Raw genomic sequence first — 23,450 nt, 5'->3', positions numbered from 1 at the left:
ATAACGTTTCTGAAACTCATGTTTGGTTAAAGTGTTAGTGTGTGTTCTTGGTAGCGTATAAGCAGGAAGAGCTTTTATCGATTCGAGGTTTGTATTTTTAATTCATAATACTTGTTTCTGTTCGTAGGAATTAGTTGTTGAATTCGTTTTCTATCTGAATAATTCTTCTAAAATTGGAATTTGGTAAAAATTACATTTTAGGTTATGCTCTCTTCACGAGTGTTAAATGCCATAATAGTACATCATTGGAGTACCTTGCTGTACTTTTTTCCCCCTGATATACATTATAAAACGTTAAACTTCGAATGATACGCGTATTTCGATTAGTCTTCCTTTCTTTATAGCACTGTAGCTAAAGATCTCATTTCGGGTGGACGTGTCCACAGTTTTAAGCCCTGCTGGGAGTACAGTGCTTCTACACAGGTTCGAGTGATGGTTACTTCGCTTTAATAGTCGATCATGTTTTGTATGCCCTGCTGCTACATTAGGATTTGAAGCGCAGCTACAAAAACATTTTTTTTTTCTTTCTTTGCGATTGACTCAGTCTAGGAAAATGCTTTCGTTGTTAAGGTCCATTTAAGGCTTTGTTTCGTTGATAGACAATAGCGTCATTTCAAATTTTGCTTTGGAGAGGGGACGGCGGACTCCTTTTATAAGTGATTGTGTGTTGAAGTTTAGTGGCCTTTTCAGTAGCTGGGTTATAGCCTATGTAACGTTGACCCACAGTTTAAGGTGGAACCCGAACTATGTGTTCAGGGCCTTTCACCGGAATCCAACCCGGGACAAATGCGCCTGAAGCGCGTGAGGTAGTCACTAGATGAGCGAGGAGTGCTCGATATAAATGTCGATTTTCACGTTTTTCGTACCTACGCTTATACACAGGAGATTCCATTTAATAGTTCCACCAATTAATGGGACCAAAATCCATGGTCATATAAATTCTGATGGAATCATTACTAGGATGAAAATGCATGGGCCTGAATATAAACCGGAATACACTATGAAGAATTAATTATCTATAATTGGAAATGAGCTAAAATTTGCAGAAATGAAATCCGTTTGACGTCTGAACTTCACTGAAAAGTACTGAGCTTCCTTGTGGCTAAGCGGTTAGCATGAGAGACCTGGGTTCGATTCCCAACGATAGCTCTTGTGGTTCGGATCCATGTAAGTCCACGTTTTATATAGCCTCTCTGCTGAAAGGGGCGCTAAACTGAAAATCAGATCATACAAGAGTACCAAGTTTGCATTGATCGTCTGGTTTGTACTAATTTAAGTTGGTTATGTTCTCAGTTTTCTTATAGCCATTTATTGGATAAAATATTGAGGTGCCGAGATTGAATTTTATCATGGCAAAGTATGTCAGAGAGGTCGGTGCTTAAATATGGTACTGTAAAATATCGTCTTAAATTTCGCTATTGTATAAATATTTGCTCGGTGGTGATAATTCGCAAAGAGGAAGTCAAAGGAATATTTAGGTATACTGGTAACGTATATTTCAGTTACTTCTGCTTTTCAATACTGGGTACGATACGTTAGAAAAATGCAGGCTAATTGCTCTGTGTCCTTTTTTAGTTACAGGCCTATGCATAATTTTGTACTCACCCGTAATGCTAGAAAACAACATTAAAAGTTTATGGAACTAACTCATCATCCTAACCATAAGTATTCTGCTACCACTCGCAGGTCATGTGACGCAAATTTGAAAGCTTCTATGTACCACAGTGCTAATTTACCTCATTTGAATTTTGAAGTACATGATGTCCTATTGAATGTCATTTATAAATGGCAACTTCTGACCCTCTTTTACCTTCTACCGCTTTCTACCATATCCCAATAAGACAGTCGGAAGCGCCTTTTCTTTTGTTTTCCGTTTCACGCAGATGATTTTCTCCGTACTCACATTTTTTGCGTTTTCGATTTTAATAACTTTCTCGCATTTATTCTTGAGATTGAAATGGTTAACGTTCAGTGAGGCATTTATTTTAGGATTTTACGAGTTTTTTTTTGTGAAGTTTCCTGTTTTCTTATTTAACGTTTTAGCTTTTTCATGGCCTTTGTTTTATTCTTGATAACATTTTTTAAAAATTGTATTTAGCTGTAGTAGAAATCGTACTTTTTTTTTATTGATTTTGTGTTGTCGACGTCTCTTTATGAAGTGCATGTATTGACTATTTCTTGATGAGGACAAATAGCCTTGGTGCTGATGTCATCATTAAAACCCAATCACTCATTGGAACACTTCAATTATTATTATTATTATTATTATTATTATTATTATTATTATTATTATAAATGTTGATGCCCCTGTCTTGTACAATACTTTTAGTAGAAACACTTGTTAAATCTTTTTCGACCTATTTTATTTAACGACCTGTAATATTAATATACACTATTCTTATTCTTCCTAAGGTCTGTTGTTATTCCTTACTGTTATTTCCCGTTAATATTCCATTAGGGTCATGAGCTTCTTGTCTAAGCGGTTAGCGTACTCACATTTGGCGTGGGAGACCCGGGTTTGATTCCCGGCGGGAGCTCATGTGGTTCGGATTCCACGTTAATCAGTAAGTCCACATCTCATATAGATTCGTTGCTGAACGGGACGTTAAATTCAACCCAACAACAATTCATTAGGGGCATGATTTAGAGTGGCAGGAGGGGAAATTGTCCTTGGGTCATTCCATGTCAAATCATCAGGCATGGGTTGCTCGATCGTCAGGTGTTTTTTAAAATCTTTTTTTCACGAAAGATTACTTTACTAATGATGTGCTGAGAAAGATTATAATATTTCTTCATTGCCGTGCGCCAAAGTAAAGGTTTGCAGTGGTGTTGATAAGGTTATTTTACAATTACTATAAAAGATAGAAAATTGCTTTTTTTTTTTTTTTTTTGTCTTAAGCGTTTTCTCGACTCGTGATAGGTGACGTGGAAGGCTGCGCTGCATTCGACATGAATTCAGGTAATTCAATTATGGCAGTGTAGTTATGTAGTAACTGTGCAGCAGTCTTTCTCTGTACCACTGCAGATCCTTTTTTTCATGCGCGAAAAGTGAGTCTGAATCCAAAATTGCGCAATGAAAAAGTTGATAATCTTTCTCAGTATGTCATTAGTAAGGCGACCTTTGGTGAAAAAATAATTCTAATAGTCGAGCAATCATATTTAATATCTGATGATTTTGTATGTAAATGACCCCTTTTTTGAGTTTGATATATTAATATACCACACTCAAAAATATATTAATAGTATATAGTACTAATGAGGAAAGAAAAAAAAGGAAACTTATCGGTGGAGAATTTTCACTCTGCCCAAACACAACCTGAAATGATGCTTCTGTTTCATATCTTCATTAAATGTTAAATTTGTTCAATAATATTCTAACTATCGCCACTTGACTACCGGTGAACTATTCACAGTTGATTTGAGAGTTCAGTTTTTTGCTAGTGGAAAATATTGATTGATTGAGATTTAATGGACACGTCAGCATACCAAACTGTTTTGATATTTTCCTACCCATATTACACTTTTGAAGTACAGGGTGGTCCATAAATCTTCGTACAGTTTATTATTTTGGAAACAAACATGATTAAAGCAAATCTGACTAGCGGAGGGTGGACTTGGATAAAGGAGCTACCGATTGATGAGTGAATGGTGAATGACTGCCATCTTGGATCCGGGTTATTTTTTTCAGATAAAAAGGTAGGCATGTGACACATCAATTAAGTTTTTTTTTTTTTTTTTTTTTTTTTTTTTTTAAGGAGACTACAGTCCCAAGCAGAAATGCGTTTATCATGCCACGTTCCAATGTTACGACGCCCCAGAGTTGACAGTTTTCTGTTTCCTTGCAGGGAGAACGACATAGCACGAACGCTGCAAGAAAGACGTGAACGCCCCAAATTTGACAGGTTTTCCTTTCGTTCCAGGTAGAGCGAGATGGTACTGACGAAGCAGGAAAGAATTAAAATCATCCTAATGTCTGAGGAAAGAAACAGTCGTGAGATTGCCCAGGACTTCAACGCGCGCCTCCCCGAAAGACCTGCAATAAGCCACAACACCGTTAGCTACCTCATTAGGAAATTGTGTAACTGGTAATGTTGCCGGAAGACCACGGTCAGGTCCCCCACGGACCGCGACAGATGAGGAGACATCCACAATGGTGCGTGCTGCGAGTGTGAAAAGTCCGAAGCGCAGCACAAAACAACTATCAGCGATAACAGGCGTACCACGTGCTTCCGTGATGAGGATTCTCCATACGAACAAGTGGCATCCCGTCAAGCTGCAGCTTAACAACCTTTCAGAGGATGATCCAGACCGGCGCATGGGTAATTCGCCAATTGGGTTTTGTCACAATATGACCGAGATCCGCATTTCCCAGCCAGCGTTCTCTTCACAGACGAGGCAAACTTTTATTTGGATGGAGAAGTTAATCTCCAGAACATACAATATTGGTCAGATGCAAACCCACATGCGATCAATCCCTTCGAGAGGGTTACCCCTTCTCATACCATGGTGTAGTGTGGCAAATGGAACACGCCGATCATAGGACCCTTATTCGTTCCTGGTACCCTAAATGGTGTCCGATATCTGGACATGTTACAGGAGTTGGTGTTTCCGTTGCTTTTGTTCTCCGCCCTGATGCCACCTTGCCGCGATACTTTCAGCAAGATAATGTCCCACCGCTCTATGCGCTGCCCGTGCGGGAATGCTTGGATCTGCATTTTCCTGGACGTTGGATAGGTCGCAGAGTCCTTGTGGAGTGGCCAGCCCGGTCGCCGGACCTCACTTCCTTGGATTTTTTTATGGGGACACTTAAAACATCTGGTGTATCAGAAGAAGATTCGGGATGTTGCACACCTACAGGGACGTATTCAGGACGCCTGTAATAGCATCGTTGTTCCGGGTTCAGGAGGACTGGATTAAGGGACTCCGGTTGTGTGTTGCAATGGACGGGCAACATGTGAAAGCACATCCTGTCGGTGGCACTTTGGGGCGTCATATCTTTGGAACGGGACATGATAACGCATTTCTGCTTGCGGGATTGCATTCTCCTGAAAAAAAAAAATGTTAATTGATGTGTCATATGCCTACTTTTCCATTTGAAAAATTAATCTGGATCCACAGGGTGTCTATTGGTCACGAATGTCACGAAAAAGTAACGAAATCAGAAAATGGTCATGAAAGTCACGAAATTTAGCTTTTGGGTCACGATTTTTTTTAACTGTTCAAATGTAAGTACAGATTGGAAGATTTTGTTCTATAAAACGTCCAAGTTCACTACCAAAAATGTCTGTGATCAGCTTTAGACGCTACCAAATCGCAAGCAAAGTACGTTTCTATCGCATGGATGAAAATTCGGCCTAATTCGCACCCAAATTCGCTCTTGAAAATTTTAGGAAATTTTTTGATTTGGTAAAGAAAAGGTCACGAAAAAGTCACGAAATTTCACTTTAGGACTTTAGTAGACACCCTGATCCAGGATGGCTGCCATTCACCGCGCATGCATCAATCGGTAGCTCCTTTACCCAAGTCCGCCCTCCGCTAGTCAGATTTGCTTTCATCATGTTTGTTTCCAAAATAATCCACTGTACTAAGATTATGGACCACCCTTTATATGTTCGCACTTGGGATAATAACCGTTAATCTGACCGTTTTATCTACGGACAATTCAGGTGTTCGCTTAGTATTCAAATGTTAACTTATATATGTGGTAGTTTCGTATATATGTAAGATATTTTGTTTGGTTGGTTCATGAATTTGTTACTGAAGTACATTTCTATTATTTTAAATCTTGTTATTGTGTTATTTGGTAACCAGGAGTGCAGAGTAACGGTTCAAGTTCTTACATCGTAATTGAGATGCTCTTGATTCGATTCCCAATACCTGTCATTGTGACTTTTTTACGGTCCCACCAGGCAACTACCGGTACTGGACTTGTACCTTTGATATTGGCCCTCGCTAACTTCGATTCTATGCTTTATTATTATTATTATTATTATTATTATTATTATTCAGTATAAAGTGACTTTATAGTTGTATTTGAAGCTTGTTATTCGGAGAAAAGATTAATCAAGTAAAAGTACTAACTACACTAGGAATACCAAGGCATTTTTCTTGTAACAAATGATTCAGAATAATTGATAAATTTGTTATATTTCCTCAAGAATGAATGTTCTTAGATTAAAAGTTTTTTATTTCCTAGTGTATGACGTAGTGACTGTGCATACAATATATATATATATATATATATATATATATATGTAGGGTAGGCAATCGCTCTCCAAAACAAGTAAGGAATAAAAGGAAATAGCGGGCTATCAGTGATTTTTTTTTTTTCTAGAACTGGAATAATTGTGTTCCTTTAATGTGCCTGGTACTGGTAACTACGTTCTCATACGTGTTTTGTTTAAAAGTTGTTTATTGAATGAACTTAGCCGAGTAGTACAAGTGTTGAGATGAATCGCAAATTAACAAAGGAACAGCGTGTTTTCATGCTGCAAGCTTGGTGGAAACACAACAAAAACCTGGTGACAGCAGACTTCAAGCCATGAGAAACATGAATAGACGACTTGAGGCATCATGTACTATTTATTGGATTGATACCAATCCACACGAAATTTAACAGAAGAGCTAAACGTCCGCGGTGTCACTATTTGGGGTGGTATTTATAGTGGTCATGTGAAAAGACCGTTCATTTTTATAGAAACTGTTACTGGTGTCACGTACCTTCAAATTTTGCAAAAAAGCTGTCGCTGTTACGAAAACATTCAATTCACATGTCAACGTGATGGTGCACTGACTCACTTTGTAAGGGATTTTTTGGATCATCATCTCAATTAATGGATTAATGGTCGTGATACGGCAGATTGCCCACCCCGTTCGATTGCTCACACTATGCAACTTCTCCATATGGAGTATTGTCAAAGACAATGCGTTTTCCGGGCAACCGCAGGATTTTGCATTACTTGAAATAGCTAATCGAACAGTCGTTCGAGAGGAGACGCTAATACTCGGTTCTGTCATGATATTTGCAAATCAGTGCTTAGGAATGTACACTCATGTCCAAAATTATTATAAATATGTTGTTGTAGGGATATAATTTGATAACGAATTCTCTCGGTATTTCTTATAATTTTAGTATGTGTATAATCGGAAAAGACATGTATGTGGCAAATTTGATGTCAAAAGAGCAGTAAATAAAAACAATAAAACGAAAATAAAACTTTCTTGTCCATTTAGCAGCATTTTGTTTTACTCATTCTAATTTTCGTATTTATAATTCTTTTCCTGTGAAATTTACCACAAATGTACATTTCCGGATTATACACGTAGTATCAGTATTAAAAGTACCCTGCAAAATCATTATCAAATTATATTCTTAACAAGAACACAGTTATAGTTATGCGACTATTATTTTGGACATGAGTGTGCCTTTTGTTGTACAATGTGATACTTTTGCATTGAACATGGTGGGAGACAATACAGTAAAGAATGTCACGAAGCTTTTTATTTTATTTCTTGACATATTGGGGAAAGTAACTTCGTGCCCACACATTCTGTGGTTAGAAGTATATTCAGAAAGAAGTAATCTCAAGTGAGGCTCCTCACTTAACAGGAAAATTCAGTTGTCTTGAAAATCTTCATAGTATAATCACTTGTTGATTTTATTTCAGCGAAATGTGTTATCACTGTTTAATATGTTAGTGTGTGGAGATATAATAAATTGGAGTATAGTAAAATAGATAATGTAATTATGAGATAGCATTTGCGTGGGTTTGCTTGGTAATTATTCAGTTCGAGTTTTTCTTTGATATCTTTAGACAAGTAATTAATTTCCTATTTAAGAAAGTGTTGGTCAGGCTTATATGACTGATAAAATATTCTCTGAGAACCCTTTTCATTTTAATATTTCGAGTAATTGCTGTCCAAATTTACTGAATATAAGACTTGTATCATACCACTTGACTACAGCATGAATCTCAATTAAATCCATTTCAAAATGTCCATAACTTCTCTTTATTTAAACTCAAACTCTCATGTCTTAACAAGGCAATATAACATGACAGTGCAATTCTTCTTTTTCTTCATGTCTTCTACTTTGCCCTCTTTTAATTACTTTTAATAATGGTATCAGATATCGAATACCATTTCTTGTTGCTTTATGATCTTGTTATTGATTTTGTATTTATTCATTTGTATAGTGTAAAAGAACGTTACGCTTTTGGATTTTTATAACATGTTAAACCATCAGGACACGGAAATTTCAGGTTTGAATCCACTAGCCATATCTAAGAGTTCGGTCGCCATTTTTTTCGATAGCGAACAAAATAATGCTAAATATCTATCGCTAGTGGCGATCTAATGCTCGAAAATTTTTCGCCCTGAATTAATAAATGACCTTGAAGTGGAAAGGAAGTGGGTGAGCATGGGCCTTTTTCGTTTTTGTAAAAGCCAATATGTCGTATGAAGTTCAAGCATTAGACGTTCAATCCTTGTAGCATATATATGAAACATATCACAGCAAGTCACATAAAGAAACCGCAAACATCAGTTATACGTATGCGTGAAAATACATACATACTCTGAGTTAATTTAAAATACCATCCGTTGTCTCAAGCATGATGAGAGAAATCTAAGAATAGTAATTTCGAGGCTGGAAGCATTAAGTTACATTATAATTGGTTTTGTAGATAATGGTATTATTTTTAATATGAATGTTTGCATGTTCTTATTACACGAACTAATAAGATAGGTACCTTTTTCAGCATTCAGGTTCACTGCTTTTGTAAGCATATCTGTTTAATCCAGCAGGGAGATTGGATAAATTTTCACATTATTAATGTTAACAAGTAATGCTAATTTTAAGACAGAACTCGTTTGGGTGTTTTCTTGAGTTGAGGTTTTTTCCAGGAGAACTCTTCATCAGTTGGCATCTATGGATTTGAAGGGAATTTCCATTTTCTTCGTTATCTTCCTGCAAATATTTGAGGTGGTGATGAGTCATCAAATGCACTATGTAAATATTTGAATTGTTAATTTAGATGTAGGGAACAGGAATGTCTTGTAAAATTAATATACAGAAATATTTTGATTTATCTTATTCTTTATCTAGGGCTTTACGTAAATATTACTTCCAACTGCTGCTTCAGTTTCAGAATATTTTATATTTGGATTGACCTAACTTCGTTAACAACATTAACTGGCCTTTGTATGTTGCCAGTTCTACTTCTTTTTTCGTAAATTCAAGTAAATGATTTAACTAAAATAAGGCTTCTGAACCAGGTCGGTTAGTTGTTTCGAGCAGAAAATTTTCTCTGGGCATGCTAAATAAGTTTAAAAGCTATGTCTCAGCGGCACTGTTTCAGATTTTTCACGTTATACGCATATAAAAATCCACTAATATATTACGTGCGTGAAAAAGATCCATGTAAAATACAAGTAGTACATTCAGAAATTCCGGTAAGAGTTGCAAATTTAACCTCACCATCACTTCATACTGGCTCAGTGGTAGAGCGTTCATCTCTAGCCCTTGGGGTCCCTGGTTCGATCCCAACTGCCGCCAAGTATGCTTTCTCGTGGAAGAGCGTCGTATATGGATATTTTTGGATTTTTTCATGACCGCCCACTTTTTCATTCCACCATTATCATCAATCTCCTTATCACCGTCCTCCTTAGCCACAGGTCAGTGCATAACGTCGGACACTAAAAAATAAATAAATAAAGTTTATTGAAATTTTGAAAGTTTTATAATTTCCACCCGAAAGGAACTTCAGTGTTAATGAAAATGTTCCAACTTTGTTCGTCTTAACCATATAAGTAGTATGCTGATGTGAAAGGTAATAATACTTGTTTAAAGTGGACCAGAAGTCTTAGAAGAGACACTACATCTATTGGCCTATCCTTCGGGTGCATATAGTTCCTTAACAGTAAACATTGTTATTAGTAATACTGGTTCCGTTTATTTAGAATTGTTGATTGGTTGGGTGATTCGAATTGAGCTTAACGTCTGTCACCAGCGAGGCAATATGAGACAGACCTAAACCTACAGCTTAAGATCCAAACGTGTTTGACTTTCGTCAAGAATCGAACCCGAATCTCCCACCTCAATGGCATGTATTCCGGGCGGGAGCTCATGTGGTTCGGATTCCTTTTAATCAGTAAGTGCGTCTCATATAGCCTCGCTGCTGAACGGGACGTTAAACTCAAAATCAACTCAGTGGCATGTACGGTAACCATACAGGCGCGAGCTCTAATTAGAACTGTACCGGAAGTGTGAGGGGATTCGTTAAGACCATAAATAGCTTGAAAGTTGTCATTAATTTAACAGTAGATCGTACTGCATGCTGTTGGATTCACTGTCAATAAATCAGTTGTTGAGTTCTTGGTTGCGTTTTATATTTGAATAATTTACTAAAGAATTATTTAATAACGTCAGAACGTACGATGAGATACAATGAAAATTACAAGCGATAATGATTATTGTGAAAAGCAATCAGTGTTATGTTTTGAAGATATTGTTCAAATATCCTCCTGTGCTTTTGTGGGTGCATCGGATTCTAAGAGTCCAATTTTGTTTACATATTGCACAGTAAATTCACAATAGTACGTTCATCATTCCCTTTTAAGTTCACGAATTGCTCATTCTCATAGACCGTACTAGACTTCAGATAACCCAATGGAAAATATTCTTGTAAAGACATTAAAGAGGGTCTCGAACTTCTACATTTATGGATGAATATGTGCTGGTAGTCGAAACAGCCAGTATTATATGCCTTCTTATACCCAAAGTATGTGAGATTTAACTTCACCAGTACTTTTTAATGTTTATCCAAAATTATCTGCTAATCTAAAAACAATCTACCTTTTAACCTCAGTTTATATTTCCATGTATGTGGTATGCATAGCCACCATTAAAATTATCGTTACCCATTACTTCATTAACGAATTCAACCGAGGTAATCGCTCTAGCTGTGAGATAATGAATTCAGAAATTCGCATTCGTTCAAGGTGTCGTATGGGGTAACGGACGTACATACTAACATTACGTTCTTACAAGGTCTCCTAGCGTGATCCTAATAATCCAGGGAGAAGAAATCACATAATCTGGGGAGCAAATTCACATCACTGTTTTTCGATAGAATGCGTCCGGGGAAGTTTTCGTTCAATAAGTCAAGAGTAATCCATTTCTCCCACCACATAGAGGACATTTGAATGACCTTATCCTTAAAACCTAATTCCACCAATTGCTCTTCATAAGTAAAAAATAAAATTATTTCGTTTTCAAGTGTAATTTTGAAATAAAATATTTGTTTTACGCCCCACGTTATGCCGTATAGGCTAAAGGAGACGGTGGTGTTGAGAAATGAAGAAAGAGGGAGGGAACTGGAAAATCCCGAGAAACCCTCCCACACACGGTGTTTGTCTACCACAGAACCCACTTGACGCGAACTGGAAACGTACCTAGAACCCCACGCAGCAGAGGTGAATGCTCTGCCAGTGAGCCACTGTGACCCTTAAGTGTAATTAGATCAAAAGATCCAATGTATTTCAATAAAAAAAAATTCTTGTATGCCGATATCTGGAGAACTTAATATAGTGTAGCCAAACCCAAACTATCATTTAACTCAGTTTGATGTGTTTATTCCGTAGAAAATACGAGCATCGATTTAGGAGCCGTTCAAAACCTCTGTGGCCCCTGATCCAAAAACTACACGGTAATTATTGGCCAAGATCGCAATCTGTTGTTCCATTTTTGGTTTCGATTCTCTCTCATTTTAAAGTTATGTTTTTACAGGTAAACTCTTCAAAAACCAGAAAAATGCTATTCCATAGCCCTTGACTAAACTTATAATGAAAAAGATTACTACAAATATTCTGACATTGATTAATATTTTTTCCCCTTTCTTTTCTAGGTGGAATTTTTTAGGCCTTAAGTATTGCAAACATCGCATAAACTTCCTTGTAGTTCATAATTCCTTTATTTTTTGTTAATCCGTAATTTGTTGGTTTTCATTATTGTTTGCACTGCAACTAATCTTGATTTTATTTGCTTTGTTTTTCAGATGCAAGCGCACTGAAGTCTCTGCTGGTTTCTTGTCGATTCAGAAATAGTAGGCAGGCAGACTGCATGGTGAACGCAGTGGTTATAATGGCTCGAAGAAGGAAAGCGGCGAGTAAGGCAAAGTCGAAGATCAACCAAAGAGAGAGAAATAAAAAGCAGAAGGGAGTAGCTGAAGAGAAGAATGAGTTTCCGAATGAGAAAGTGAATGGAGTAGTTGTAGATACAGCCAACATGTGTCCAAACACGATTGTGGAATCAGAAGAATCGAATTTGAGCCAAGACATTCTAATCTTAGATTCACAAACTACATTGTCTGACGTTCAGACTATCAATGGTGTAAATGATGTGGGTAGTGCATCAAATCCGTCAATAACAGGGGTGAAGAACTGCGCTCATAATGCACCGACTGAAATGGTACATAAAAAATTCGGCAAATTTCGGTGTTTGTTAGAAGGTAGCGAAAATTGTGAAAGTATGGACAGTATAAAATCGGAAGAAAGTGTGAAAAATTGTCTACACGAGAATGCAACGGGGACGGGAATATGTTCCGAAAGGACGGTGACTGAGAAACAGGACGCCTTTCCTGTTTGTACAGAAAACACCGAACAAGAAGTAGTTAGGAACATTAAAAAGACATTAGCAAAAAGAGATTTTCGTAACCGCGCAGGGAGCACAGATACAACGGGATCCGAAAGTAGTTCAGTTTCTAGTTTAGGTTCCAGACGAAGTAACAGACTTAGATTAAATTTACTAAAACGAACCTCAAAAGAGGAAGTGGAAGATGAACCCGATCCAATACCAGCACCGGCTCCAGCTCCAGCACCCCCAGTAGTGTTGGAAAAACATGAGGAGCTTAATAATAGTTGTAGTAATATTGTAAACGGCAGGGATCCACCGCCACAGATGGAGTATAAAGAACCCGATGTTGAACCTGAAGTAAAGGAATGCGAGAATATTGTGACAAACAGTGAAAATGGTGACGCAGGGTGTATTCAATCTGAGATTGAAGATGGGAAAGAAAAGGAGTGTATTCCTGGGAAAGATAAGGAGTGTATTCCTAAGTGTGAAACAAAATTAACGGCGGGAACAGCTTGCAATAATGTTTCATCACCTACAAGCTCTCCTGTTCCATTTTTGAATTCCCACGCTCCACTAACATGCGTTGTGGAAGACAGTAGTTCGAAGCCAGTTAAGGTGAAATCAAGATGGCGACGGTCAAGTGAATTAGAAATGGGTGGTAATAAAGGTAGTGATAGTGAATTGGGATTAACTCCCCCAAGTATGTCCCCGAAGCTTCATATCCCTCCAGTTCCCAAATTAGAGCCCATTGTTGAAAACCAAGAGAATACTCCACTAGAATCCCCAGTGTGTGATTTAGTGAAAGAAGAAGAGGAGGAAGTGGAAGTCAAGAAAGAACCAGAGAAAGAAAACCAGACCAAAGTAGAAAAGAAGGAAAAAGAGGAAGAGGAGGATGCAGAGGAAAAGCTTAAATCTTACGAAACCATTGTAGAAAATGTTTATCTTACTGGAAGGTAAGTCTTACCGAACTTAACTAAAATATGTAAATGTGTGCATGTTAAATTGCAAAGAAATATTGATCATAAACCTCACAAGACATATTCTTTGGTTCATATTATTTAATCGACAGATGATAGGTTAGCGAACTACAGTATTCTTATTGTTTTAAGCTGTTTTGCGTAATAAGAATGAAAAGATAAATGATGTTGAAGATTGCCTCTGTATAATGATTATCGTCGCAATTTTATTTATGAAATTTATAAAGATATATTGAAAGAGAGAGTTTTTTTTAAACATTTTTAAATCATTAGGACGATTATTATTTTTTAAGATTTGTAATTTCTGAAAACTAAATATCTTTAAAATGTACCGACAGTTCGATTAATAGGTGAAGTAGAACGCACCGTTCTTACTTATATTAGGTGTTTGCCCGTATAAAAACACGATTATATAGATATCATTAGGAATTTGGTAGGAAAGAAAATCGGCACTGAGCGAGAATTGCCACACATTCATGTTGGACAACGTTAGATGATTTATTTTTCTCGTAGATCAAGGGTAATCTAAAAATAAATATGAATCCATACTTAATTTTAGAGAGGACTCAATAGACCTGTGATCTCTGTTGTGGGGGTTACCTGGTTCGATCCCCGACCAAGTAAGATTGTGGTGGACAGCATCGTGTCTGGGGGTTTTCTCATTTCCTCCCACATTCTCATTTCACCAATTCTTCCATCATTTACTTGCCTTAATCACAGTTTCCCTTAGCCTAATAGACATAAACGTGGGACGTTAACTGAAGAATTCATTTTATTTCATTTTTTAATTTTAGAGAAAAGACGAGATACCTGTCAGCTCAGTTGAAAATGAAGTAATTGGGTACGGTAAACTGTAAAAGGTGGCGTATTCAAAATAAAGATGCCTTCCGCACTCAGAGAAACACTAGACTATTAAGAATTCCCATGATAGGATTGACATATAGAACCGCGTGATATCCGGTTTCGTAATAGATGGTCGAACCAGGAATTTCCTGACTACAAGGACAAAATAGGTATACTATTATTTTTAAAAGTATATCTAATACTACACAGCTTGCTGTTACAATGACCAACCCAGTTTATGTAGTATATATATATATATATATATATAGTACAATACTTTCCACGAAATTTTTTGCTTAAAAATATATTGCACTTTTGTGCTATTTCATACATTTTTTTCAGTCTTAAGAATCTTTCCCACTGCTTGGATTCAAAATCCGCCCCCCTTTCTAGTTACAGGATATTGTATAACCTTTCAACTTGGACACCCGTATAATTTCAACACGTTCTCGAAACTATTTGTTTCTGTATATTTAAACCTTCTATAACGTGGACACCCCATTATCTTAAACTGTAGAGACCTTTTATGAAAAGTATGGGCGGTTTCTGCGATGGAAAAAGTAAAAGCGATGTAGGCGCGCGAAGTGGGCTTTGTAGTGGACAATTATAGGTTTCTTGGGGTTCTCATGTTTCCCCTCACGTTCTTCATTCCACTATTATGTTCATTATCATAGTCTTCGTTTCTATGCATAAATGTTGGCGTTAAGTTTTAAAAAAAGCAAATGCATAGTGAAATACGGATCATAATTTTCTTGTGAAGCTTCCATGTACAAATAAGCACACCTACAGTGTACGTTAGTTTATATATATAGAATAAAATAAAATCAACTATTCTAAAATGCTAATCAAGTTTATTTGATTTTCTTTGAGTTTAACATCCCTTTTAACACGAGGCTATATGAGACGTGAACCTACGCTTAACGTGGGATCCGATCTACATGAGCTCCCACCGGAGATATATCATGTTCACATATATACAGTACGGTATACGATAGTATTATGTACATGATTGTTTACCATTCAAATATCTGTACTACCCCTCTAATTTTCTTGGAACCATAGCTGTCCAAATAAAAGGGGTCTCACTAACATATACAGGGTGGCCCAAAAGTAGGTATACAGTACCGTCCTGATCAGTTCATTTCATTTTATATCATTTTTTATTGTTATCCATCAAATAGACTTAGTTTCATTATTACAGTACAACCCGTCAAATCCGAACCCCAGAAATCCGAAAACCCTGCAAATCCGAACACGTTCTCAGGGAAAAAAATTAACTACAGCTGGAAAATGAAAAAAAAAAAAAAGATTTAATCATATAAATTTAGTTTTTTTTATTTTTTTTAAGGTTTTAACATTTTTAGACTTAATGCTTATTCAAAACGTTATAAAATACAGTTAAGTTTAGATAAAATAGGAAATAGTTTACGTTTACTTACGTATTTCAAAAAATCCAAAACAACGAAATCATTTTAGGTTAACTGGATTACGATTCACACGAAAAATCACCACTGGGCCACCCTGTCTAACGCCAGTCGTTGTTTTACCGCCAATTCAGTGACGAAATAAGTACGTAATATTATTTCCCGGGTAATCCGAACCCCCCTCCCCCCCGAAATCCGAACAGACTTCAGCCCCAATTACTTCGGATTTGAGGGGTTGTACTGTATTTGTTCTTAATGTCCTTTTACTTACACATTAAGCTCTAAACAGGAGAGGTAAATAAATTCATAAACTTGATATAAAAAGGATGTTATACTTGATCAGTGCACGGGTGTATACCTACTTTTGGGCCACCCTTATATATATATATATATATATATATATATATATATATATAGAGAGAGAGAGAGAGAGAGAGAGAGAGACAGACAGACAGACAGACAGACAGACAGACAGACAGAGGGGACGCGGCAGAAGTCCTAAAATTTAGGTCTAGTGCCTATATTTTTAGGACTTCTGAATGTCACCCCAGACAGAAAAAGTCTTAAGTTTTTCTATAGTCACCATTGCTTGGGATTGAAATTAGTCTAGAACATTGTTGTGAAACGTAATAGGTTGGGTTTTATTAAATTCTGTATTTACATTTAAAGGAGCATTCACTGTCGTGTATGGGACAGTTGTATATATGTAAAGCTAAAAAAATGTGATAAAAATTCGACATTCGTAACGCAGTTTGAAGAAAACACTATTTAATTATCCTATCACTTATCTATATGTCAAGTGTTACGAGTATAGAATAATGCTTACTTGCAAGTAGTTTAACGAAGTCAGGAAAATAGTTATTTCACGCACTGGTTAGTGAGTATACCACTGTGTATACGAATGTACAATCATGTCCAAAATAATTGTCACATATCTATAACTATTTTCTTGTAAGAAAATAACTTGATAATGATTTTGCAGGGTACTTTTAATACTGATACTATGTGTATAATCGGGAAATGTATATTTGTGGTAAATTTCATAGAAAAGAATTATAAATACGAAAATTAGAATGAGTAAAACAAAATGTTGCTAAATGGACAAGAAAGTCTTATTTTCGTTTTATTGTTCTTATTTACTGCTCTTTTGACATCAAATGTGCCACATACATGTCTTTGCCGATTTTACACATACTAACATTATAAGAAATACCGGGCTAATTCGTTATCAAATTATATTCCTACGAAAACATATTTATTGACATGCGACAATAATTTTGGACATGAGTGTACTTGTAACTCGAGGTTTAGCTAAGAGTGAAGAATAGAGTTATTGATCTATTTTCTCTTAAGTTCAGTGACAATAACTACTGTTATATGCATATTAATATTAAAAAATATAGTATTCTTTTTTTAAAAACATTGTTTTTACCTTGTTAATACGGGACACAGCTGTCACGTACTTGTCACACACGGCATTTACTCACTTTTTTTCCAATCACAGTATTACTTGATTTCCAAAGCACAAACAGCCGTATGTTTACTATATGTAGTAGATAGATTACAGAATCAAACGAAAATACTCTGTGTTGCCGAACAATAAACAAAATATTTCTGTGTACTCTACAAAGAAACAAAAGAAAATACTTTTGTCCAGCCTAAGTATAAAATGAAAAATAAAGCTTACGAAAAAAAAAAAAAAATGCATTGGGAAAAGTTGGAAAGTCTTTAACTTGGGATCATTAAACTTGAAAAGTCCTCTACTATTAACAACAGGCGGAGAAATCATTTTTAGCACTTTGCCTCTGTTATACGTAATGCAGTCAACAGTTTGAGGCCATTTGTAATGATGTGAAGCAGCAGATATACCATGACAGAAATTTTTACTGTACTATCGGATATGATTTCTGTAGCTTCACTATACCATGTTCCATCATAAATTACAAATATCAATTTACCAGGAACAATTTTTAAAATTTAGTTCAGTGGTTACTGGAAATATGTTTTGCATAGCAAGTGCAGCACTTTTCTTGCTCTTTGTAGAACTATTTGAAGTTGTGACATTGTGAAGAGTTCTGTTACTTCAATTGATACTACATTTTTCTAGAGGTTTTTAGATCTTATTTCTTCTATGTAGTAAGCGTGAACAGTTATCACTTCAGTGTGTGTGTGTTTAAGTTTTTGTAACCTACGAAATTCTTTCCAATTGGATAATTACACCTCCTTAAGACATCATCTTCAATCCGAGCAAGGCGTTTAATATTTCTACCTACAGCATCTGCTGTTTCTTTACCATATGATGTTGCGAAATATTTCCAAGTGAGTTGTTTGTGGTTTTGTGATATTAGGAATTGAAACAGGTTTACCATATATTTGTTTTTAAATTCTGATGATAGGTCTTCACTCCGAATGACTTCAGTTAATAGTATCATTTGTGTGTAGAATTGTAGTATACAACAAATTTAAAAACGCAAAGACAGTATCTTTACCATTTTTGTTTGAGTCTGAACAAATTGTGTGTGTTGAACATTTGCCATTATGAAGTAGTGGCGTTCAAATTCAATCTATAACACTCTTTTGGCATTGCCTGTTTTATCCTTTTCAATTTTTTTGTGTATTTTTTATCTCCACATATGCCATTATCTTTGTGTTAATCGACCGTCATGATTTCTTTCCCATTTATACAGTTATCACAGGAATTTTCTCAGCGTACAGAGTTAGGCTTCTATCCCAGAGATAAGTCTCCCATAAGTAATTTGAATATGGCGTCTTGAGTACTTTGAGTTTTAATGTAAAGTTTTCATGTACTAAGTATCTGCATTATTCAGCTGGTGTCTTTCAGCAGTAGCAATACATTTTGTGGTCTAAGTCTATAGAATTTTGAAATGTGGGTTCTCTTCTTTAAATATATTAAATGGTTCTTTGGAAAATTCAAATAATATTTTTGCAGTTTTGTATTTTTATTTTATTGTCTTTCCAAACAGTTAAACACATCTTTCATACCAGGATAAGTGTAAACTCTGTTAGGCAAAGGAAGAAAGAAAGAAAGAAAGAAAAAAAAAAAAAACACTTATAATCTCATAATCGACATTTTGGGAAACTGGATGCAAATAATCCTCCATTTGCTGTAAGGCTGAGTCTGACACGCTTTGCTAAGCGTAACTACTACAGCCTTTTGTTTTCTTGGTGAGAGAGAAGTGCACGTATAGTTCTAAACATTACTTTTAAGAATGTATGCTTGCATCTGTATGGTGACTATCAAGTTGATGATCTGTCCTGCCTCACTACACTGCCCTGTCTATCATCATTGTAGATTTCTTTTCCTTCAGCGTGGCTCTTTGAATTCTTTTCCTATTTTTCATATTTCTTCAATCTTCTTTCTGCGTTTCATTCATCTGGGATTTTTTTCTTCCTGAGCTCAGTTATTCCGTCCTTTTCCGTTTGCAACAGGGTTGGCAAAAACCTTTTTATTGAAAAAAAAAAAGTTTTTTTTTTTTTTTAATTTTAAACCAGTTTCTTTTGGTTTAAATAATTTGCTCAATGTATTACATATGGACACAAATAAGTTTTGTTTCGCCTTCGTGTTATTATGCAGAAGGTGTTGTGCTGGCAGGGTTCACATAAGCTTAAAGCGGAATGCAAACCGCTTCTCGGCTTACATCCGAGAGAAATTGTTCTCCATTTGGCCTCGAAAGCGGGACTAATTGTCCACAAATGCGAAGAGTCTGCCGACTCACTCGCGAATGAGTCCTAATAAAAATACATTGTACTAATCTTGACATACTTGTTAATTGTCAAGAGTCATTTCGGAAGGACAAAAAAAGTAAACAGTTGCACAAATGAAATCATTATACAGAATTATATATAGATCGGGAAACTCCCGCCTTAGCCATTGGGAAAATCCCGTTATTGCTTGGCATGTAAAATTTTATGGACGACGTCAGGGTTAGCTGGTTTAAAAAAAAATGGTTTAAGCCAAAAAAAAACGAAAAATGTCCGTAAAAGTGTAAGTGTTCGTAAAATCTTGATGAAAACACATTTGTGGGTTACAAATTTAGTATCTAGATATCATTCAATGAAATTGAAACTGGAAGCCCAATCCGAGCTAATGTTGGAAGCTACATAGGCAGTCGATAACTTTTGCAATTTTTATCAATATATTTAAGCAACCGTGGCTTCTTAATAAAACAACAGACATTCAGGCATACAACTTGGTTTCGTTTCGTGTGTTTAGGCCTAACATCCTTATGTAATACCGAGGTTATTAGGGAGTAACATCGGAACCGCTACTTGGTTTACACTTGAAAGAATGGTTGTGGTTCGACCAAGAATTGAACATGGGACGCCTGATTGAAAGGTGAAAAGGAGATAAAACTAATGCAGATGATATGGCATGTGGAAACGTCACCATAAAGTTCATACGATTTAAAGCATTTTCGTGCTTTTTTTGTTTTGTTTTAAACCATTTTTTTTTTTAACAGCTGGTTTACAAGTACCCTTTAGGGTCGCTGGCTTTTTCTGTTTCATTTTCTTCATGCGTGATGCACTAGATGTTTTACACTTAGCCTCGGATCCCCCCTCCCCCCCGATGTTTTACACTTAGTCTCGGACTCCATATCAGTCCTAAAACAAAACAAAAGATGGCACATTTTAATTACGAACACTCATAAAACAAACAGTAGCTGCATAAACTGGTGCAGATTGAGAGCGAGGGGGAAGGGGGACCGGCCCCTGTGTAATGTCTCCTTAACAGAGAAGTATTGAAGTATGTATCAATGCGGAAAAAAGTTCAGAATCGCAAACAAATCAATTATGAATATTTTATATACTGAATCGTCGTACAAAAACCTAATAAACATCAGTTCATTTTCAGACATTCCATGTGTTCTGTCGCAGTTAAATTAAATCTTTCTCTATACTAATCAGTTACCATACTATCGATCAGTAATATAAGCCGTGTGACGTACGGGCCAAAAAGATAAAATTGCTTTAAGTACAAACTGTTCAGGAAGTAGAAATTGATGTGAATGTCATTTGTTAGGTATGATATAATCTGTTTAAAACAATAACAGGCAAAATTTTAAAAGTATTTTTGTAGCAAACAAAACATAACCTCTTCACTGTCATGTATGGCAAAGGCAAAAGTTTATATTTTTTAATAATATGTTTTAACATTATTTTGTAAATATTAATAATGAAAAATGATTGAAGTTGAATGTTTTATGTTTGACACATCACATTAGCATTACAGAATATGTAAACGTAATAATATTACCCTAATGTAAGTTTTCAGACAGACAAGAGAAACATTACCATTCTGCCGTGTCGTGACAAAACGATGTAACTTTGGCGAAAAAGTTTTGCGAAAATGAGCCTTAAAGTTTTCATCCGAAAATGAGATCTGTATCGTGTAGAACCAGTGTAACTAGGCAATAATAGTCAACCAATCAATTTTCACCAAAGTTAATCACACAACATGCATTTACGTAACATTACATGTGACCACGTGTTTCCAAAGTCAAGATACACTGGTTCTATACGATACAAATCACATTTTCGGATGAAAACTTTAAGGCTCATTTTCGCAAAACTTCTTCGCCAAAGTTACAGCGTTTTGTCACGACACGGCAGCATTAGAAGATGGCCATCTTGAAAGCAGTGTTGCAACATCATACAATAAAGTTATTGAAAATTTCTTCTACAATTAGTTAATATAGGTTATTCGTTTTCTAAAGTAATAAGCCAATTTTGACAACAGTGTGTTATTTTTTGTTTTCACAGAAATTACTTTTTTTTTCCGTGCAGTGCTCGTAAATCTGTATTCGAAATAACGTTTAATCATTAATGTTAATTGTACACACGAAACTGAAATTTCCTTGTCGCACACACAGTTTGCACCATTGACACTCGTGTGTATTTCGTTCTATAGAAACAAGAAAGTAGACATTTTTATTTTTAGAGGAACAGAGGTAGTAATTCTATTGTATTCAAATTGAGTGTATATCTGAGAAATAATGATACATATATATATATATATATATATATATATATGTATATATATATATATATATATATATATATATATATATATATATATATATATATATATATGTATATATATATATATATATATATATATATATATATATATGTATGTATATTTCAGAGAACTGTTGAAGGTATAGAGAAGCAAACTATTTTATTTAGACTTTATGTGCGTTACAAATGTCCAGCTCTCGTATGGTAATACCGTGTAAATAGTCGAAGTATTGGCTTGTGATATGAGGGATTTCAACTATGATTGACGACTAGGGACACGGTGGCTCAGTGGTTGATCCCATAGCAGAAGATGCTGGGATCTGCTGTGATTGCAGAAAATTTGCCGCGCCTGTGCAGAAAAATTGCCAGAGATTAAAAAAAATAGCCAACAGAAAAGTAATAAACATGACTGTTATGTGTAGATGTCTTCAATGCACGGACGACTCGCATAAATATAGTTTGAATTGTTTTTCACGTCGCGTAAAGCGTATTTTTAACAATCGCAAATGTTTCTTCTGCTTAAACTGATCATCTTCATTTTTTATTTTAATTTCCTGCAAAATTTTTTTGACTTACTAAAGCTGATCGCATAAAGACATAGAAAGTTCTGCCATCGGGGTGGTTGAGTGCTCATCTCTTATCCGAAGGATTCTTGGTTCGATTTCATCCCATGTTAATTTGTGGTGGACAGCATCGTTCCGTAGATTTTCTCATTTTCTTTCACATTCTCATGCCATCATTTCTCTTCATAATATTTCATTATCATAATCACCCGTCATCTTTAGCCTACAGGGAATAATCGTGGTATGTAAAACTGAAATATTACATTTATAATTAGAATTGAGTATTCTTTTACAACTTATGTATTTAAAAGTAATATCCATATTATTTAGTTCATAGTTTTTTTTTTTCCTTCTTTCGTTGATGACTGTATATGGCATTTTCACAACTCACTATTCCTTGTTCAGTGTAAGCTCTAAACTCCGATAAACAAAATATTTGTATCCTTCCGCTCGTCACAAATACGATTGGCTAGTGATGTATCGTTCCCACTCCCCACGGGGAGGAGGAAATTATACGCGCGCATTTTGACAACACTGTCTCGTGTTGTCCTGATACTTACAGCAGCAGCAGAAAAGAAAGAAAAAACTCGATAGATTAAAAAAAAAAAAAAACGTTATCTGAATTTCGATGGTAAACAATTGTTACTTAGTGAGTAAAGGTTTACCCTGTTGGTGATTCACCCCAACACTTGCGGAACCGGGATTCATGCCAGCCATCTTTCAGGCTTGAAAGCAGAACACGCGTCCACAGTTGAATTGGCGCCGTAATTATTGCGCATGCGTAGTGTTTACTTCTATTGTTTCATTAACCACACTCAATTGCAGTTTTATTAGATACTCCGTATTATATTTTTGTCATTTATAACAACGCATCAGTTTTATATGGAGCTTCATAGTAAAAGTAATAATCCAATCATATGAACTATTTTGTGGAGGAGTACAAGCGTCGATAGGCCAACAACAAATCAGC

The 23,450-nt window shown here is 35.8% G+C and overlaps 1 protein-coding gene across 4 annotated transcripts in view; it reads left to right on the top strand.

Moving 5' to 3' along the window:
* The window catches only part of Set2 (SET domain containing 2), a 139,916-nt gene that overhangs the window by 12,498 nt on the left and 103,968 nt on the right, over window positions 1-23,450 (top strand). For all 4 annotated transcript variants that reach the window (XM_081757930.1, XM_081757916.1, XM_081757922.1 and 1 more), the window contains exon 2: window positions 12,057-13,587. In XM_081757930.1, coding sequence (XP_081614056.1) covers window positions 12,122-13,587 — 1,466 coding nt within the window. In that variant the 5' untranslated portion in view covers window positions 12,057-12,121. The remainder of the gene's footprint in view (window positions 1-12,056; window positions 13,588-23,450) is intronic.

This window comes from Thermobia domestica, chromosome 1, assembly GCF_964235325.1.
Source record: "Thermobia domestica chromosome 1, izTheDome1.hap1.1, whole genome shotgun sequence".
NCBI classification, from domain to species: domain Eukaryota; kingdom Metazoa; phylum Arthropoda; class Insecta; order Zygentoma; family Lepismatidae; genus Thermobia; species Thermobia domestica.
This window is presented reverse-complemented; position numbering and strand designations above follow the sequence as displayed.